This window comes from Corapipo altera, unplaced genomic scaffold, assembly GCF_003945725.1.
Source record: "Corapipo altera isolate COAL_440 unplaced genomic scaffold, ASM394572v1 RXGC01000072.1, whole genome shotgun sequence".
NCBI lineage: Eukaryota > Metazoa > Chordata > Aves > Passeriformes > Pipridae > Corapipo > Corapipo altera.
Genome location: NW_020884943.1, coordinates 187,636 through 208,030, shown reverse-complemented (window position 1 = coordinate 208,030; position 20,395 = coordinate 187,636). Strand labels below are relative to the sequence as shown.

General features: G+C 47.3%; 1 protein-coding gene across 2 annotated transcripts in view; it reads right to left on the bottom strand.

Annotated features, from left to right (window-relative positions):
- Nucleotides 1–19,982, bottom strand: part of PTDSS2 (phosphatidylserine synthase 2) — a 32,777-nt gene extending 12,795 nt beyond the window's left edge. Inside the window, exons 1-5 of one of the 2 annotated variants that reach the window (XM_027662026.1) lie at nt 19,250–19,982; nt 12,521–12,622; nt 7,355–7,437; nt 1,996–2,063; nt 165–299 (exon numbers count right to left, since the gene is read on the bottom strand). In XM_027662026.1, coding sequence (XP_027517827.1) covers nt 165–299; nt 1,996–2,063; nt 7,355–7,437; nt 12,521–12,622; nt 19,250–19,260 — 399 coding nt within the window. In that variant the 5' untranslated portion in view covers nt 19,261–19,982. Of the gene's footprint in view, nt 1–164; nt 300–1,995; nt 2,064–7,354; nt 7,438–12,520; nt 12,623–13,932; nt 13,954–19,249 lie in introns of those variants that run through there. The other variant, XM_027662028.1, reaches the window with a different exon arrangement.
- Nucleotides 19,983–20,395: the final 413 nt, after the last annotated feature.

The window sequence follows — 20,395 nt, the reverse complement described above, 5'->3', positions numbered from 1 at the left end:
CTGAAGGACAGGGAAGGTCAAGAGAAGGGAAATGAGGCAGCTGAAGAGCCAGCCACGGCCTGTGCTGTGACTCAGCACTCAGACAGACTCCCAGCTGCACTCTGAAGAGCTCAGTGAAGCAATCTTTTAACAAAAAACCCAGACTCATCGAGTTTGTTCCTTACCCAGATGTTGTGAAAGGGATCGGTCTCATTGCCAGGGTCATAAACAAGGCAGTTGCCCCCGTAGTCTCTTTCTGGCAGAGGAACCCCTAAATGTGGGTCGATGTACTTCATAAACTGCCTCCCATCCTGCACAGTCTGCAAAGGAGCACACAAACAAGGGGTCCATGTGAAGGATTCGTGCACAGAAGGTGCAAAGAGAATTAAGATCAACGACGATCTTCAAATTGATCTTTTTTCGAATTCGTTGCGGAACAATCCTTGAAATACATCCAGGTTTTGAAGCCTCACGGATATTCCTGACTTTGAGCCTCTCCAACCCTACACAGTAAGGGGAAAATGTCTACAGAATGACCTTAATATTTCTTAAAGATGAGAAATCAGAGATCTTTAACCCTGTTCCCTAAGGCGTTGCTCTGAGCCACCCCATCCCTCCCAAAACCTCCACACGGCTCATCCTTCCCAACACCCCTTTCCAGTCAAGGACGTGTGAGAGGCTTGAAGGAAACAGCAAGAAGAAATTACCCAAACGACCAAAACCTATTAAAATTTGCCTGCAGATCAGCCACACACTTGCTGAGCATTAATTTCCCAATGAATTTGTGGTCGGGGTTTCACCCCAGAAGCACCGGGACATCCGTGATGGGCAGCAAAGCAGGACAAGGCCAACATTAACTGACAGAGCAATAATAAAATTACAGAATAAACCCACTGAGACAAGGCTCAGCCATGAGCCAGCTTGTGTTTGCTGTGAGGAAGTTCAGTCACCTGCAGACTCAGCAGAATTTCACCTTATTTAAACCTGGGCAAGGCAAGGATGTATTTTTAGAAAGAGCTGAGCAACAACAGGGAGTTCCTTAACCACTAAATCTCTGGTGATACCACATGCTGCCAGGGGAAAGCAATGCCATTCCAGGCTTTTCTACTGGAATTCACAGCTACACCAGTACAGGCAAGCAGAACAAGAAATGCTGGAACCAAAGGAAATCTCTGATGACATGGAAAGGGTTTGATCAATATTAAAACCTTGTTTGCACAGCAAAGGCCCTACTCCAGCAGCAGGCAGATCCCATACATCCCAATTCCAGCCTCACTTCCTCAGGTCATGTAGCCTCTAAAGGCAAAACTCTTTCTTTTTTTTTTTAAAAAACCCCACATTCCTCATCCTTCTCTCACCTAAAATGATTTTTAAGGCTGCCTGCTGAGTATATTGCCTCAGAACATTTCCTTCAACTTCTGCCCTTCTGAGAAGTGATGGAACTGTAAAAGTCTCTTTACTAAAGGACAGGATATGGTAAAATGTGGTAAAAAAAGAATATGGTAAAAACTGCTTTATTTGGAAGCACCAGTGGCATGTTTTTCTAGAAAAACCCTCCTCCTCAGCTCCTGCCACCAGACAAAGCTGGGTGTGAAGGTCTGGTTTATTGCAAAAACCCCCAAATATTCAAAGCACCTGTCATTCAAGGTAAAAGGTATTTCAGAAGGTGAAACCAGATGACTTCCCCCCCCCCGCCAGGTCACAGCACGTCCAGCAGAGCAAAGACTGGATGTGTGAAAAACCAACTCCTGATTGTTTGATCTGAACAAGAACCAGCTCATCTAAGAACACTTTACCCCAGTGTCTGCCCTGGGCTGAGGGTATCTGGGGGTCAGAGCAGGTGAAATATTTTTCTATCATAATTTCCCTCAGCCCTCAAGTCTCGTTAAACAGCCCAAAGATTCGATTTCACAACACTGAAGAGCATCTCCTGCTGTCAGTGAAAGCAAACACACCACAAAGGGGTTGATCTCCACAATAAATGGCATTCAGGAACTGGAGATCTAAGTCACTTACCTGGAAGAGGATGAAGATGAGGAAGAGCTCGTACACCACACTGACACACAGCCAAAACCTCCAGTAAGCTGCAGAGAGAGACGGGGGGGGGACGTTACAAAGTTTTCAATAAACCAGCAATTAATTATTCATTTACTGCAATACCACTAAACATGGAATCCTGGAATGGTTTGGGTTGGAAGAGACCTTAAAGCCCATCCAGTGCCACCCCCTGCCATGGGCAGGGACATCTTCCACTAGCTCAGGTTGCTCCAAGCTCCGTCCAACCTGGCCTGGAAAACTTCCAGGGATGGGGCAGCCACAGCTTCTCTGGGAACCAATTTCGTTTCAAGAGATGCTCCCACCAAGAAGTTACAAATCCCAGCTCCCAAGCACGGTGTTCCCCACCCCTCCTGAGGGATACAGCCAGAAAGGACCTTCAACTCCCATACAGGCTGCTGTGCAAACTTGCTGGAGTCACTCAGGCACTGACCTGGATCTGGGAGGAGGGACCAGGCTCCAGAACACTTCCGCCCAACAAAACACTTCCCAGTTGAGAATCAGAACCCAGCAGTCCTTGGAAAAGAACTAGATCCTTCCTCAACATTCTCCCTGATCTCAGGTGCCCTGACCTGTCCAACCTCGGCTCAACCAGACCGGGCAGAGTCACTTTTGGAAGCCCAGCTCTTGGCCTGAAGACAGGGCTGTGCCCTCACAGGACAGAAAGCATTTCAAAATCCCAAAGGCCAATTTCACTTTTACTCGGAATTAAATTAAAAAAATAACATACCAAAGGTTTTAGCTGGTTGCAAGGCATGTGAGGTCACCTGAAACTCTCCACAACAAACGTGATGCAAAGCTCGGCCCTGCAGAGCCCGGGGCTGCTCTCACCCTCCCCAGACCTGTGACTGTGGATCTTCTCACGCTGGGCTGCCCAAATTACAGTGTCTGCACACTTCCAGCTCCCTCCTCAGCACCTCAGATCTCCTGACAGGCTCAGCTCTCGGGTCACAGGCTCTCTCTGCCTGTCCTGGATGGAAGTTTTGTGCTCTGTGGGCTCGTTCCTGCTCCGCACAGAGACTGGTTTGGCCTCTGTCCCACCGAGTGATTTCTGGGCTCTGAACTCCCCCAGCGTTTGTCACCTGCCCTAAGAGGTCGATGCAGAGCCAGGGTGGGCACACACAGCAGTTTTCCCCATCCAGATCCAAAAATTCTACACAATGTAATTCAGCAGAACTTGACATTCCAAGTGGATATTTAAATTTAGAGCTTCTCAGGGGTTGTTTGCACCCAAACCAAAATGTGCCTGTGCCCAATTCAGCCTCAAGAAGGAAACAAATTATAAAAAAAACCCCCAAAACAAAACAACAAAGAAGCAAAAAGAAAAAGAAGGAAACCAACCAAACCTACCGACAAATCCCCCACACTGATAAAAGTAGTCCCTGACAACCTGCTTTTGACACCATCATTAAAATAGATCAAAATGTGACAAGGTGGGAACTTTTTTTTTCAGCAAAACTGCTAAATTGGTGTCATCAAAATCATCTACTTGACACTTCTGGAAAATAAAAAAAAAATAATAAAAAAAAAGGAAAATTAAAGAGGTAGGTGTGGCCCTCAGAGAACAGCAATTCAGAGCTCTGTGACTGCTTTCACCCTCTTGTCCTTCCAGAACACAGCTTAGGAAAAACCAAACAGCAAAAAAAACCCCTCCACTGATCACAGGATTCTTTGGAAGAGAGGAAACTATTCCCAGGCTGGCACCAGGTTCAAGCCAGCAAGGAGAAATAATCTTTCATCACCACACTTCTCCCTCCAGAACCGAGCAGAGTTTCCTTCAAATGTCACTGCCAGATGCCTGAAAATGCTGCTTTTTCTAACCCATAAAGCCTTGTATGAGAGATTTTAACACTGCTCACAGACAGGAATGTGGGTCTGAACCTGATGGAGGCTCAGAAAGCAGAGGAACCTAAATCCTTATCTGAGCTTTTCTTCCTCTCTATTCACATGGTTCTGGCAGCTGCTGAACATGCTCAGCAAAAATCCACAATTAAAAACTAAGATCTGGTTCTGCTTCAGTGCTGTGACAGAGGTCCCTGAGAAGTTTTCAACACACTTTGTATCTGTACCCCAGAACCATCACGTTTCCAAGGCTGCACAAACACTGTTCTCTCTCTTCCTGGACCAGCTGTAAAGTTATTTTTGGCAGATCTCTTAATACTTGTTTTCCTTAAATTCACCTGACATTTTGCCTCCTTCCAACCAGGGCTTTCCTCCTCGTTAAGGAGGCTTCTGCTAAGCATTGACACACCTGAAAACCCAGTGATTCCTGGGATCCAACACCAAACTGCTGCCACTGCAGGGATTTGGGAAGAGGACATCAACACGTCCCAGAGAGCAGAGGGCACAACCAGCCTCTTACCTGCTTCTGGTCAGAGCTTGGCCCACACCACCTGAAGGGCTAAATGAGTAAAGAAATCCCAAAATCCCAGTTTGGGTTTGCCCAAGCAAAGTACTTCTGCTGGAGCTGTGGATGCTGAGCAGAGGTGGCACGGGACTGGGCCACTCCAATTCCGGCTTTTCCACAGGCAGCTGAGGTTCAAAGCACCACCTGTGGGAGCTGGGAGCTGCCAGGACTGGGAGGTGGGGACACTGATTCTCATCCCAGCCTGGGAGGGCCGCTTTATACTCTTAAATGTAATGTCTGAACACATTAAACGCTGCGTTAAGGCAGAAGAAATCTGAGTTAAAGGCTCAGCTCGCCCTCATTTATTCCACCCAGCCAATTAGGATCACTGTCCCCAGAACAAAACACTCATGCAAAACCAGCAGTGAGCACCCAGACTCCTGAATTGTCACAGGAGCTGTCAGGAAGGGGCAGATCACTGCTATTCCCCCGGATAAAGTCCTAAAGAAAGGATTTTGCACAATTACAAGGCTGCTCCTTCCAGTGCCACCAGCGGCCTGTGCTTTGTCCCCACCTTTCTGCCTGCTCATTCCCAGCTATTCCACCCCCAAGGGTTACTCAAGAACCTCACAGTTTACTCCCCAAACAGCTTGAGCTGTCACACACGATGCATTAAGTCCAAATAACTGCTGGCAAAGGCTGGGAATATTAAAAGCTACTTCTTGGGGCATTAATAACTGTCATGGAAAAATTTCTTCGGAATGACAAATGTGGGCATGTTATCTTGACAAAGGCAATAAAGCATCCCTGAGCTCCTACAACACCAGGCTGTTGGCACGTTCACAGCTCCAGAAAGGAGCTGACAGTGAGAATGAAGAGTATCTTTTATTTGCAAATATCAGTGAAACAGGCTACTGGTGCTGACGGCACCCATGATTAATTTTACCATTAAATTAATGCCAATCCCCAAATTTGGCCGTTCAGCCACCAGTAAATGGATCCTCAAGCAGAGCTTAAGATCTGTCCCCTGTGCAATTCTGCTCCCTGGGGTTAAGGGAGTTGTTCCTCCTTTGCCAGGAGGTTTGGATGGAACCAAACAAAGCCGATGGTTCACAGGAAGGAAATGGAAAACGGGGTAAAAGCAGGGTAAGTTGGTAAAGTCTTGCCTAAACAGTCAGAGTTACTTATTTCCATCACAGTCCCACATTTCTGGATTACAGTCAGGCCATAATGGAATATGCCCATGCAGCAAATTATCAGTTAAACTGGAGAAAAGGGGGGGGTTGTGTGAAATCAGCAGGAAAACGGTAAAGCTGGATGAGCCCCTGGCTAAAGCTGCCACTGCTGGGAATCCTAAAAGGGTGGCCAAAAAAAGAAATAAAGCCACCACTCTGGACAGATGCCACTTAGGTGGTGGCTGGGATCAGTTTCCTTAATGGCCTTAGTGAAAAGTAGGTTAATGACACACAGCAGGGAAGGCAGGGACAGCAAGGAGAGAACCAGATGATCCCAAGGGACTGGAGTGACAGAGGAGCTCGTAACACAGCTCCACACTCCAGAACCAGGAAGATTTCCTGCCACCTCATCAGCTGAACCAGAAGGATTTGGGATCACCTGCCAGTCACCGTCACCCAGCCGTGAAAGCAGCACATGGAACGTGAAGAGGGACATCAAGGCTCTGCCAAAAATACTGGGAAGCATCACAGCATCCCAAAAATCACAGCTGCAATATCCTGCAGGTCTGGGGAGCCACCTGAAAGCAGAAAACTCAAAGCACACAAAGGAGGACCGCCAAAAATGTTACACTTGAAGGGGAGACCAGAAGCCAAACTTGTTCCTTTAGCAATATTTTTTTTTGCCTCAGCAAAGGCAAAGGTGGGCTGTGTGTAAGTAAATCTGGCAGGTAAACCCCAGTAAGAAGAGATATTTAAACACAATAACAACATTAGACAGAAGACAAACCAGAAAAAATATAATCCATCTCTGAGCTAGTCATAAACTGGACTTTCCCCATGCAATTTGTACTGTTTTGTTCTAGGGAATAAAACCAGCTTCCATCCCAAACCCACCGATGTTCTAACCCTGAATGCACCCAAATACCATTGGTGCCCTTAAGAGGAGTAGTTTATTTTATAGGAGGAACCAGAACTAACTGTAACAGGAGGGAAGGTTAAAACCTGCTATTTAATAAGGCCCCAGAAATGCAAACTTAATAAACCCCCCCAGGTTTGCAGAGGGCATTGCTCTGGAACCACTCCTGCTTTGCCTCAAGTTTTCTGAGGTGTCTGCTGGTTCTCATTCCTAAACTGGAGGGTTAAATTTTTGGCATAAAAAACACTTAAAGCCTCACTGGGCTGTAGGAGAGCCCAATGCTTTCAGGAATATTATTTAAGCCCGTATAAATTCCCTTAATTCTTTCTCTTTCAACAATTCACATCGAAAAATAGGCAAAAGATCGAAGATATTGAAATATTTTCATGTTTCACCCGCTGCTACATTACGTGGAAGAGGTTTGTGTTGGGCTTTCAAATGCTTTCAAGACTTCCAGTCTTACAAAAAGTCTTTAAAAATCATAATCAAGGGCTTCTGGTCTCCCAGTTTCTGTGGATAATGGACACAGAGCAAAGGGAGCAGCGGATACACAGTCACGAGTGTAATCCCAGTACAGAGAGGAGAAAAAAAAAAGAGGATAAACAGGGGGAAGTTCAGGTTTCAAGAACCTGGCAGTTCACACAAAGCTTTTCACTTAACAACAGGAAGCCAAAAGGGGAGATCCAAGCAAAGGCTCCGTGCTCCAGGCAGCCTGGAAGCCCGGCAGGATGGAGTGGAGCCGGCGTGATAAGTGTGCAGTGCTGATGAACCCCTGGGATTGCTGAGGTTACAACTCACCTCCTCTGCAGGCAGCACAAACAACGACCTCCCCCACAGCTCGTCAGAAAGCTCAGAGTGACCCAAGGAGCAAGGAGGATTTACCTGGGTGAGGCCTTGAGAACGGTCCATCTTTAGCTTGGGTCACCCCGAAACACAAGAAAACCAAAATGCTGGCGACGATACCTCTGAAAGGGAAAACAGAACAACCTGTTTTATTGCTTCATCCTCCTCACCCCGTGTCCTTTGATGGGAGAAACATCCGGGCTTTTCTTTTTGAACTGCTTTTGTTTTTAAACTCAGTCATAAATGGATCCAGAAACCATCCAGAGTAAAAAAAACGACCCAAAAGGGCAGTGCCTGAATCCCCAGGAGTCAAACACCTCCTTGGGTCTGTGAGCAGCTTTTATTCCCACCAGGTCACAGAGACACTCGGGGTTTAGCAGTGAGAAAGCTCTCACTGCTCCACTAGATTTCCATGAGATTTAAAAACAAGCTGTTAGACTTGACCCCACTCCAAAAACAGCTTCTTAATCAAGCTCAAGGCAAGGGGGAGCTTGCAAGACCACACCAGCACTGTTTCAAGGGCTGCAACTGTAACACAGAGCCTAAAGAGCATGACAGAGATATCAAATAAAAACAAATTATCGGACCAGGAGCCCAAATATACCAAAGGCCCACAACCCTGGACATGTTCCATTGATTTTAATGGATTAAGTGGCACAAAGCGATCCAAAAATGCTCTTTTTAATACACCTCAATTCCCACTAGATCCTGCTGTCTCATATCACCTGCCTAAGTGCTGGCTGAAGGGATGGATAATTGGGAAATAGCTCATGCCCTGTTTGCAGTAAATGATGCAACCCCTGACTGCAAATGAAATGGCTCAGCCTGCGGGAGCCACAGAAAATGCCCAATAATTCCGCTGCCAGAGAGAAAATGTTGCAAACCAAAAAGCAGTAGGAGACTGTTCACACTTCAAACGTGTCAAAAATTCCATTCAAAAACAGAAAACTGAAGGATTTACGACACTTATTTTGCAACATTCACCTCCGAGGACAAATGTTTGTGCTTCCTGAAAATAAATATGGGGTTTAGTTAACAGATGTAACTCAGTTATTTTGCTTGCTTTAAACACTGGGAAGCTCACCAGAATTAGCTGCTGAATGGACCTGTGAATAGACAGTTCCATGGGGATTTCCAGAGGTCTGGGTGGCAAAACCCTTTCAGCTGATCTCAGATAACGAGAATATTCTGCGTTTTGAGTCATAGTTGTGTTTGGAAGCACCAGCACTGGGAATTGTCGTGGAACAGCCTGCACTGTGTGAGGTGTGACAACCCCATCCCTGCTCACAGTCTGGTCCATGGGTCGTTTTCCCAAAGCTCGAATTCAAATCCCGAATCCAAACCACCACAGGAACTTGGTCGTGCCCCTTCTAAAACCCATTCTCAGCCCACAAAACACGCTGGGGATTCAGATATATTAATTTACTTCAAGTTCACCACGGCAAGTCTGGAAGCAAATCCCAAATTCGCATAATAGCCACATCATCTTCATTATATTTTTTTTTTTTTTCCCGGTGGTAACTAAATTTTCCCCCTTAGCATCATTAATCTGTCTCCTCAGGAAGCTTCCAAGGCCTGACCAGCAGCCTGGCCTAGAGGCAGGAAGGCTCCAGGACCTGAGAGGGGCTTTCCTCTCCTCGCCTGGACGGACACAGGCAGTGGTTTTTCCTGAGCAGCAGACCAGGAAGGCACGAAGCAGTAAACCTGTGCCTGCAAAAATCATTTTAGCACTCGACCAAACAATAAAGGGAGAACCTGGCAGCAGCTTCACTGGTACAAACAAGCTCTTGTTTGGGCTAAGAGTCGATTCAGAGACACGGGACAATGAAGCCTGTCTGTGAGGAGCTGTGTAAGGTCCTTTGTCCTGGCTCCCACTCCCTTGGCCCCTCCTGGGCTGGAGCCACGCTGGCACAGCTGGTACGACCCACAAGCCCTGGAAAACGGGCACATGGAGGTCTGGTCTTTTTGGTACCTCAATTCCTCTGTGGGAGTTCAGCCACAGCAGCTGGAGATCACCCATGAGCAAACCCACAGATCCCTGGATGCGTCCCCATGGAAGGCAGGGATTGCCAAAAACTATATAGAGACATTTCATGGCTTGAAATTCAACTTACAACCCTGGAGCACACAGGTGTCTTGAAACCTGAATGTGTTTTATATGGGAAAAGGTGTTTTTAAACCTGAACGTTTTTTGTACGGGAGAAAAAAAAATTCATTTTTTTCCCCAGGACGCCTTGCTCAGTATTCAAAATATTTGGGAGCTGTGGATTTCTTCCACAGCCATGGTGTGCAAAAGAGGTGCTGAATGTTCATTTGGCTCCTCTCTGAGATGGAGCTCAGTCCTGTCCCTCCCAAGTGCTTGAAGAGAGGACAAGGGGACAGTTGTCAGTTGGGATGGGCTATTCCAAGGAACTGGGGGGAATAAAAGTTCCATGGATCAGGCAGGTCTCTGCAGCACAACACCTCTTTGCCTAACAAAGGAAATGTTCCACTGTCCTTACGACAGAGGCAGTTCAATCACATATATAACAGGATCACGTGTGGGATCCTAATGAACTCTTGATTAGATCTACATATAAAAGATTTCCATAAACCTTACCATTAAAAGAAATAATCCACCTCTAATTGTTTAATTGCCCTGGCCTGCTGCAGGAAGGAAAATGTCCCTGGGACGTCAGACAGATGCAAACACAAACCTCAGCTACAGACACCACACCCCATGAGCTCAGAGGTCCCCGCCCTCACGTGGGTTTTGTCCATCACTTCTCCTGTGACTTATTCCATGACTCCACCACTCATCCTGCTCCTGTCAGTGACTGGATGGAGCACTTTTATAGGGTAAGATAATCCTGATTTTACAGGGGAGAAGGTGGGAGCCTCACGTGACTCCAGTCCAGGAAACTGGAGTTTAGTGCCAGCAAATTTGGGAACTTCACCTCAGTTTACTGCTCCGAGCACCTTCTGCACCTCAGCCAGAGCACGGAGACAAAGGAGGCTGGAGTGCTTGGAAGTGTGTACTTAGGATCTGCACCTACCCCCAAACACTGCTCCACTGTCAGTGTGCAGGAGGTGGAAATAAAACCCCATGACAGCTCCAGACCCTGCTCAGTGGTGCCAAAACCACTCCTGGTCATTAGGCAGCAAGTGTTCCCATGAAGTACCAGCACACAGGGACAGCCTCGTGCTGGCCAGGATTCGAAATCAAAACACAGCTCTGCATCAGGACTGACAAAGATCTCGGGCTGGGATAAGGGATTTTGAGTTACGGAAGCAAAAATAAAAATTCCGTGAAAATTTGGGGCTGTGGATATACTTATGCACGCCGTGACCGTCTTATCCTGCTCTGAAATGCCTGGTTTTGTTCAGCTATACACTTAAATATATCTTTTTCTTGCTCAGATTTACACTTGAAGAGCCAGGAACACTCTGGGAGCAGCAGGCTCCCAGATGCTGGAGAAGGGAAGGGACAGGGATTGAGCTGGAATCCTTCACGTAGGATGGTGCTAAACTTGTTGTAGCAACTCAGAGAGCTCAGTAAAGAGGGTCACAGAGGGATTGGGGCTGTCCTGTGCAGGGCCAGGAGATGGACTTTGATCCTTGTGAGTCCCTTCCAGCTCTGGATATTCCATGGTTCAACTGAGACCAGAGTTCCCTGAAAGTGGGCTCGGCATAAGGAGCATGTGGAACAGCACAGCCACGTCCACTCCTTCTGGGAATCAGGGCCAAGGCAGCAGGTAAAGCCTGGGAAAGGCCCACAGGACTCATGGTTATGCCTGCACTGATCTTTAGCTTGGAAAAAGGGATAATCTGGCCAAGTTAACTACTGTGCCCATGGGCACAGAGCTTGAATGGCTGATGACAGCACAGGGAGCAGCACGAGGGGGAACACAGATGTATAAAACATGGAACAGTTGGAAGACCGTGTCCAATCCTCAGGATGCTGCTTTTCAAGGATTTTTTTTTTGTGACAGGCAGAATTCCACAGCCAGAGCAGCAGAAGTGACCAAAACCCATTTGCTGCCCCTTCCCTGGTATGATGTTTGTAGGTTGATTTTAACAACCGGGCACATCATTCCTCTCGCCAAACAGGCAGAAAACAACTTCTGTTTCCTGAGAGAAAGGCTCACCTGCTGGACTAATCTTCCCTGGGTTTGTTTTGATTAAGGCAGTGAAGGCTCTAAGCTCAATAATAAGATATTCCACTGAGTCACCTCAGCTCTGTATTACTCCCTGAGGATGTGTTATCACTTCTCCTTCAGCTTTTCCCCTTCCCAGCTTCCAACGGCCATTCCACAGCATGTCACGCCTCCAGCCTGGACTCCCTCATTTAGAAAGGGGAATAAAATGGCATTTGTTCACACAGAAGCCTTCCAGAACCTTTCCCAGCCTCAGACAGCTTCCAGCTCGTTCCATTTCACCTCCACGTGTAAAATCTCAGCACTCAGGTGGGCACAGGGCGAGTTCCACCATCCCCAGCTCTTGTGTAACTGTCAGAACAACCAGGATTATCTCAGGAAATACCCCAACTCCTGCATCTCCAGGACAACAAACGCTATATCCTGACTCACTTCAGAAATGTACAAAAATAGGAGGAAACCCTTTAACAGCAAGAGGAAAAAAACTGTTATTTAAGAAACCAGACTGGAAGAAAACAACAATTTTCACATTTCTAGCAAAGATGCTTTGTAGTATATTTTTAAAACATACCTAGCTTTTTAAAACACCACTTTTCTACACGCTATTTCTTCCCCACTGTGTTGAAAAAGAGGAGAAATTCAACCACACTGAATCAGTTTAAATTGCAGCAGAAACAGACCACGCACGTAAGACTCATCTCATTCTTGTTTCCCTTTGGGCTACGAGTCCTCATGGCAATTTTCAACAACAGACAGCGATCTGTGCTGAAATCTTGAACATCATTTTAAAAAAAGGCACTCGAGTCAGAGAAATTTAGTCATTTAGAAACGATGGTTATTTTAAGGAAAGGTCATTTTAAGAGAGGGGGTTTTTAAACCCCACCACACGACGGCCACAGGGGTGACAGTGACACTAAACTGCTTAGAAATTACATTCAGTGGTCAGCATCAGAGGAGCTTATGGCCTTATGATCGGTTTTGTAACTTTGTAAGGGCCCAGGCACTTCAGTGAGGGGGGTGCAGAGGTTCCAAAAACACGCCTGAGAACCCCCCCTGCTCAGTTATTTACCTCTTGGTGTTGTAGGCTGTGTCCTGGGGAGTCTCCTCCAGCAAGGTCACGTAGCCCAGCGCACACGTGAGGATGAACAAGACTGTTAAGGTGTGAGCTCTCCTAAAATCCAAAAGAGAGAAAACTGGCATCAAAAAGCAGAAAAGACTTACATCTCCCCCCCCTGCCAGTGCAGCCTCAGGAGGCCAAATGCACAGAGAGCAGTCAGGAACACTGAGGTTTTCTGTATTTGTACAGCACAGGGAGCTGAATTTACAGTGGTACTGCATGTGAACTGCAGCAGCAACTTTGAAAACAACAGCACTGGATCTAAACACCTCCGGGTCTCTCCCCTGGTTTGGCAGGTCCATACCTGACAGTGCTGCTCTGTTTCACAGCCTACTCATAAGAACTGCAGCAGAGTGAACAGACCCTTAATATATAACCAAATTCACTCCAAACGTGGGAATCACACAAGAAAAACTAGTCATTAAAAAAACCAATTATTTAAAAATCTCTAAAGAAGAACAGCTGCAACTGTAAGAACTCCAGTGCTGCCTCGAGATGCCTGATTTCCAGGGATTCCTGCAGTTTCAGTGCACTGAGCACTGAAAGGGGTTTGTGTGGGAACAGCCTTGTCAGCAAAGCTGGGTGGTTATTCCACACCAGTAAACCATCCTCATCCATAGGTTTATATGGATTTTGGCAAAGCACTCAAGAAGAAATTCTTCTGGCACAGGTTACCCAGGGAAGCTGTGGCTGCCCCATCCCTGGAAGTGTCCAAGGCCAGGTTGGACAGGGTTTGGAGCAACCTGGGACAGTGGAAGGTGTCCCTGCCCTTGGCAGGGTTTGGAACTGGATGAACTTTAAGGTCCTTTCCCACCCAAACCATTCCAGGACGACACACAGCCCCTACACCCACCACACAGTACTCTTACAACATCCACATCTTCCATTTAAAGTTAAAAATTCCCTTCCTAATGAGAAGCCATTCATTGTTTTCAGTGGGAAACATCTCCAGTCATAGATGGGAAGCATGGGAAGCCTGGGCATGTAAACACGATAAAGACTTGACTTCTGGCTTAAAGGACCACAAGATCTGTTATCACAAAGGATTAAAACAACCCAGGTATACAGGAGAAGCTCAGAAAGGAGAAAAAGTGTGAAAGAAGGTGCCTGTATTTTCTTTATATTTTATAACAGCAGCTCACATTCCCTTTCCATGTCACTGCCAACAGACCAAGGTTGATATATTCAAGTTGTGCAGACAAACCCGGGATCACCGGGAATTTCCAAGCCATCCACTGACTTACCTTCAACCAACCCCCCAGCAACCCACCCAGAACTGCTCTGCAAGTCAAAGAAAGGCTGATTTTGAATGAAAATTCCACCCTCACCCAAACCCCAGCCACTCTCACAACCCTGGAAAATACCTCATAAGCAGACACAATCCTCTTCCTCCAGTGCCAAAGGAGAGCTTGGCATTGAACACTATCCTTCCTCACACTCCCGAGGGCACGGAATAACCAGCTCCAAATAACCAGGATCAAAAAAAAGACAAGGATCCGCAAGTGTTTTCACAACTTAGCGAGGACTCAAGGTGTGAAAACCCAGGCAAAAAGGGTTTTGGAGCCGTGAGCTCCTGCTCGGCAGCTGCATCTTCCCCCGGGTGCCGGGACAGGTGATTCAGCCATGGAACACTCACGTGACGTGATGCCTGTCCTGGATCCTGCAGGAGCTGGAAAACTGAACACCCTCCTCTCCCAGGAGGCAGGACAGCAGGGACTGAACTCACGCTCCAATCACACCACACTCTGCTTTTATATATGTGTATAACTGATGCAAAACGCCCGTATTTTGATCAGCAAAGGGGTTACGTTAACTCAAGGTTATTTTTATGTTTTATGTGCCTTGTTTTATTGCTTATTTTTGAAACTCGTGTCTAAGAGGCTACCAAAAATAAATCTGGGAATGCTGTCTCACACCTTACCATTTCACCACCTGAACACCTACACAAAATCAGTTCTTTTTTCAACGTGCTGAGTGTCACACAAATTGCCAAAAAAAAAAAATCAGTTATTACATGTCCTCATGTGGATAAACACCTTGAGAAACTCCTCTACCAGCACAAGGATGATCTAGTTCCATTCCTTGCCTGTGGCACAGAGAAGGGTTGGTGCTGGGGAGCCTCATACAACCCCGTTTTCCAGCTATTTTTGGTGCCACAGCCATCAACCTGAAACCCAGCCAGCTGCCTCATTTAGGGAGAAACAAGAGGCTGAACTCCAGCTGCAGCCAGACCCCCTCGCAGCAGGCTTTCAAGGTGGTTGGTCAGTCATGGAAAGGTGCTTTCAGCACACGAAATCCAGGATGAAAGACTTCTGGAGATGGGTTTGTCTCCTGGGAAGAGCAAGTTGGCAGCTCTGACAGAGAGCTGTGAGTAGCGACACAGCGATGAGAGCCCCACATAAACCCACCTCAGAGGGGGAAAAGCACGGAAATACAGAGGCACACCATGTCTTCCCACAGCCTGGGAGGTAAAAAAAAAACAAAACAAAAAGGAGCAGCACGTGGAAGCGCTCGTCCCAGCGAAGCCAGGATGGATTTCACCGCACAAAGGGATTGCTTTCATCTCCGCACACGCTGTAAAATAACACACCAGAGGAAGACAAGCTGAGAACATCCCAGCGAGGTAAGCACGGCAGGAATTACGTGGAAAGGCTTATGTTCTCCTGGCCTAGAGCCCGGGAGGCTGAAAAGAGCTGAGCTGGCCAGACCGGGAATCTTCCCCTCGGGATTACGCAGGAGTTTGGGCAACACGCACGAGGTAAAGGGGGCACAAACTGCAGCCAGTTCTAGGAGGTTTCACGTCCAAAACCCTGCACACAGAAATATGTAAGGCCAGGGAGAGGATTTACAACAAACACCAAAGTTCTAAAAAGCTGGAGAATTAAGTAGCTTAGTTTCCTGCCTTTTGGTGCTGCATATGTGTCTCTTTCCCGCTCAAAAAATTGGGACATTGAAGTGAAATGAATTAGGTTTGTTTTCACAAAATCCACTTGCCCTGCTCATTCAAACACCCAGCAAGAGCAATTTCAGCAGCAGCAGCAGCCAAAACACCTCTCCCACACCGCTGCTCACAAAAAAAAGTGGGTTTTTTTCCCCAGTTAATGGGACTAAGTTTGATCCCAACTTCTCCTTTTCATGCTAAGTCATTCTCCTGTCACATTGAGAAACTGCGAGGAAATTACTATCAGCGCCTTTGTTTCCCAAGTGAAGCCTGTGACACCTAAGAAAATGGTTTAAATACCTCTTTTTTGGGGAGATTGGGGCAGATCCCTGGATGGAAAGGGGGGAGTAACAACACCCCGCTGGCCTCGTTCAATCTCCCACAAAGTAAAATCAGCTTGAGCAGGGGCCGCACCCTTGTTATCCACCTCTTGTTTGTCACAAATGATGCAACAACTCCATTAAACACAACAACAATCACTGGAACACCATGCAAAGAATTTATTTATGAATATTTTGGTCGGTTCTCTTAAGTGGAATGAAATTCCGAAGGAGAGCCAGTCTAGTTTGCCCCTCGGGTTTAAAAAGTTTCCTTAATTGCTGCTGCTGGAGAAAGAATCTGTCAGCGAACTCAATTAGTCCCATCAGCAACTTTTTCATTATTTATTTCTTCATTCCAAATAATGACCGTCATAAAAGCATATCTGAGAGAGATTTATCTTTTTTTTTTTTTTAAATGGATGTCAGAGCTCTCTGTACCCTCCACAAACCAACACAACCAGCTGGGAATTCTAAGAAAATACGGCAAACAGCAGAACAAACCCACCCCTCCAACAGCAGCAGAGGGTTTGCGTGAAGAATAAGACACGGGCAAACACACCAAGAGTTAGAAACCAATTTTAAACCAACCAATATTTTGACGTGCAAAATTAAGATCACAGTTGAAACTGTTGGGACAGAGAGAGTGTCTGGAAACCTCCAACAGAAATCCAACCACGCAAACCATCCCTGCTGGTTTTAAGCTGCAGGCTGCGTTTTAAAACCTGTTTAAAGTCTCAGAGTTAACAAAACAGTCCCTATTCTTAGAGCAGCCCCACGTCTTGGGCACATCCATGAAGTCACACGAGGCCGATTAAATTTCCCTACGGGCTCGGGACGCTCCAAAATAGCACCGGGCATTTTCCTTGCCGTGAGCCAGTCCTCAAACAAACCCAGGGACAGGGAACCTCCAGAGAACCAGGACCACGGGACAACAGCAAAGCTCTGGCAGATAAGGCGTTTTCCTTCTAATCAGGAGGAAGGACCAAGTTCTCCGACGTTTCCGAAGTTCTGCAGAGCCCAGAAGTTCCCCAAATGCTCCAATTTCAATTATTGAGCATTTTCATATTTAAACCTATAGAAATCTGTGTTCCAGGCGTTAGTTTAGAGCAGTCCCACCGGGACAGGTGACCAGGAATTACGGGTAACACACTTTAAGCACATTTTTTCCCTTAAAACTTCGGGAGCACGTTTACAAAAAAAAGCACAATACAGAAAATTAACGCCCAGGTGGGGCATTAAACTCTCACAGGCTCCCTGCACAAAGATATTCCATCTGCACTTCCAGCTCACTTGGCAGAACTACGCAATCCTATCCTTTCAGGAAAGGGCAGTGCCATTCCCATATAACGCAGTTCCCAGGACAAAGCTCCCCTCATCCACGACCAGCTGGCGAACAGAGCTTAGTGGGATTGCACAAGGCCTGGATGTCCCAGCTTCCCTGGCCCTGCCAGCATGTTCCCACAGGCTGGAAAAGCACGGCTGGGTGACTCTGGGTGACTCCAGGACTCTGGAGCAAGGTTCCCCTGCTCCAGACGAGCAACGTGCTCCAGCGTGGTGAATCCCGAGCAGGCAGCTCGGCACACATGGAATCCCAAAACCATGGAAACCAAAAAGCATGGAAAACCAAAAAGCATGGAAAAAATCAACACAATGTTCAGTTCCCAGCAAGCTCAAGGAATGCTGTCTTGGAAGTGCCACAGCCAGCCTCCAGGAGAAGGCAGTCCCTGCCCACTTCTTCTGTCTCCCTAATCTCTCTTCCGGATAAATCCCCACCTCTTCCTCCAGACCTGCCCTTAGCAAATCCAGAGAGGTGTTTTCACAGATAAGAACCATCTCCATAAGGAATGTTTTGGTTTGAACACCAATCCCATCTTTCCAAAACCAGCTGGTTTGCCCACACACATCCTCATTTCCAAGGCCATCTGGGAAGACTCTCGCAACACCGAAAAAACCCGAGAGGAACACGCCGGCAGAGGCTGCCTCTTCCTTGGCTGCAAATTCCAGGCTCTGTGCACCAAACAGGCTGAAATAATTCCCACAAACACTGTATTAGCCCAAAGAATCACTGCCTTTCCCTCTTTTTGCCTTCTTTTCCTATCTATTTTAACTTCCTGAGCTCCACAGATCTCTGCTGCCACACCACAACCTTAGGAATCCGCATCACGCCCGTGTGACAGCAATATGGAATTATTAATGTGAGAGGTAAAAACTCATCCATAATCAAGAGGTGACGTTAAACCAATCAAATCCAAATTAAAGTAAGGCTGGGGAAAAGCAATTAAACCCACAGAGTCACAGCGTGGTGGCAAAGGCACACCTGGCACCTCCCGACATCCTCAAATCACGGCTGGGTGGATGTTTTCCTGGAAGGCCTGCTTTTGTTGAAGACAAGCTATGAAATGTATACAGAAGCCAAGATAAAACAGAAATTTAAGGAGAAAAATCATACACAATGTCCAACTGCATGATCCCTTCATCTAAATGATTCCTTCCCTCGGCATTTACCAGCGGCAAAAGGAGCTGCCAGGCCACACCGACTGAGCAAGTTCCCCCAGTGGAGTATTTTCCAGCCCCGAGTCATTGATGTGGAATAAGAACAGAGATATTAGCACACAACTGGTTTTCCAAAGTTTCAAACAGATCTGAAGAGCAGGAAGCCAGCTAGGAAGCTCCACCTTTCCCAGGGATCACATTTATAGCAGGAAAATCGCCTCTGCGAACTGAACTGCTCCAGGAATGATTTCTGTTCACAGGTCCCAAATCCTTTAATTTTTCCAAACAGAGCAAGCCACAGGGGTAACCTTATCCCTAACTTCTGGACTTTAAAGAGAAGGTACATTCCATACTTTTCCAAAGTCAGAGCATCCTCACAGACTCCCCTTTCCTCCAGCCACCTCCACATCACGAGAAGAGTCCCAAGGGTCACAGGAAGAAAATAATTTCTCCGGATAATCTTTATACTTGTACACTTTAAGAACTGAGTCATTGCCAAAGGATACTCTGTCACGCACAGGGCAAAAGGAACACCAGGAAAAGCCTTGGGACTTTTTCAGGTGTTTAAACTCCTGCCTGCCAGCAAAAGTTACTAGGGAAAAGAAAAATCAGATAAACAGGGAAGTTAAGGGACAACTCGACACGCTCGTCCCTGCTGCCCTCCTGGAAGGGACCACCCGACACAGGGAAGCTCCTGAGAGAACAAGGCACATCCAGATTTCCAAATGAACAACCCACATGGACACACTGACTGCATTACAGCATTTATCCTGGGATGACAGACAGTCCTGCCACCACCACAGACAGGTGCAATGAGGTGAGATTCTACAGCAAAAAAAAAAAAAAAAAAAAATCAGCATTTTAGGGCCTCACAAAACACCTGGCAAGAGCCACCTGAAGTAGAGAGTAAGGAAAGGACACTTTTACCCATTTTCCATTTATAGGATGGCGCCAGGACCCAGCGATTCACTCAGCCTACATGTGCTGTGCTCTCCAGGGAAGGTCCTCTTGTCCCCAAGACCACAATGTGCCTCGGCTACACCCGCCTGTCGGGGTTCTGCAGAGATCCCGCCGGGATCCAGCAGCATCCCAGTGCTCCTCTGCAGCTTGCACTGGCAGGAATGTCACCTACTTCATCGGGATCAACACCCTTTAGCGCCGCTGCTGCCCAGATTGGCAGGGTGAGAGCCAAGTGCCCTCCCCTCCCGCTCCTCCATGACAGGCTCCAGCCAAATCCCATCGCCCTCAGCTCGTATTCCAAAGGAGCCTCTGCAGTGTCAGCTTGGTTTCCTTCACCAAAAAGGACGTGTGTTCAACACAAGCAGAAAAACCCATGGAGCCACACACGTGTGTGTGCAGAGGGGATTTGTGGAACAACTCCAGCAAGGACAGGGTTTAGGAGCACTTCTCCAGGTACAAACACACCACTTCCTGCAAGGACTGAACGCAAGGACAAAAAGCTGGTTTTCTCTGCTGGCCCAACACCGTCAGCTGTGGGTTTCTGCACCCGTTTTATGGACCAAGACACACGAAAACACAGCAGGACTGGGGCAGGACAACTTCGGCTGTCTGCCAGGATTACTGGGAAGAACACGGATGGAAAAAAGCCTCTTCCAAGACCAAGGGAGGGGGGAGAAGGAGGTGGGGTTCACATAAACAATGCTGGTAGCTGGAATCAAGCAGAAATGCTTGCCTGCAGACAGTGGGCTCCCAGGGTGTTGGAAAACACCTCCAGAGCACTCACCGAGTGGGACAGGGGGAAGCTCTAAGGGTCCTGCTCCTGGAGGGGCTGGGACCAGGACTGGGAAAGGAGGTGACACGACCTAAAGCCAGCCCCATTAAATTGCCAGGAAAACACCCTTAGCCTATTCCAGCACCAGTACCAGCTAAGCCAGAGCAACGTGAACAGCGGAAAATTTGCAGTAACTCCTTTAATTTCCCCTCCCAGACCCCCCCCCACATCCCATACTTGAGGCTCCCGCAGATACCCCATTTCTCAGTGCCCCCCCATATCCAACTCTCCAGCCTCCCCTATCCTATTCCTGTGTCCTCCTCATATCCCATTGCTCAGCC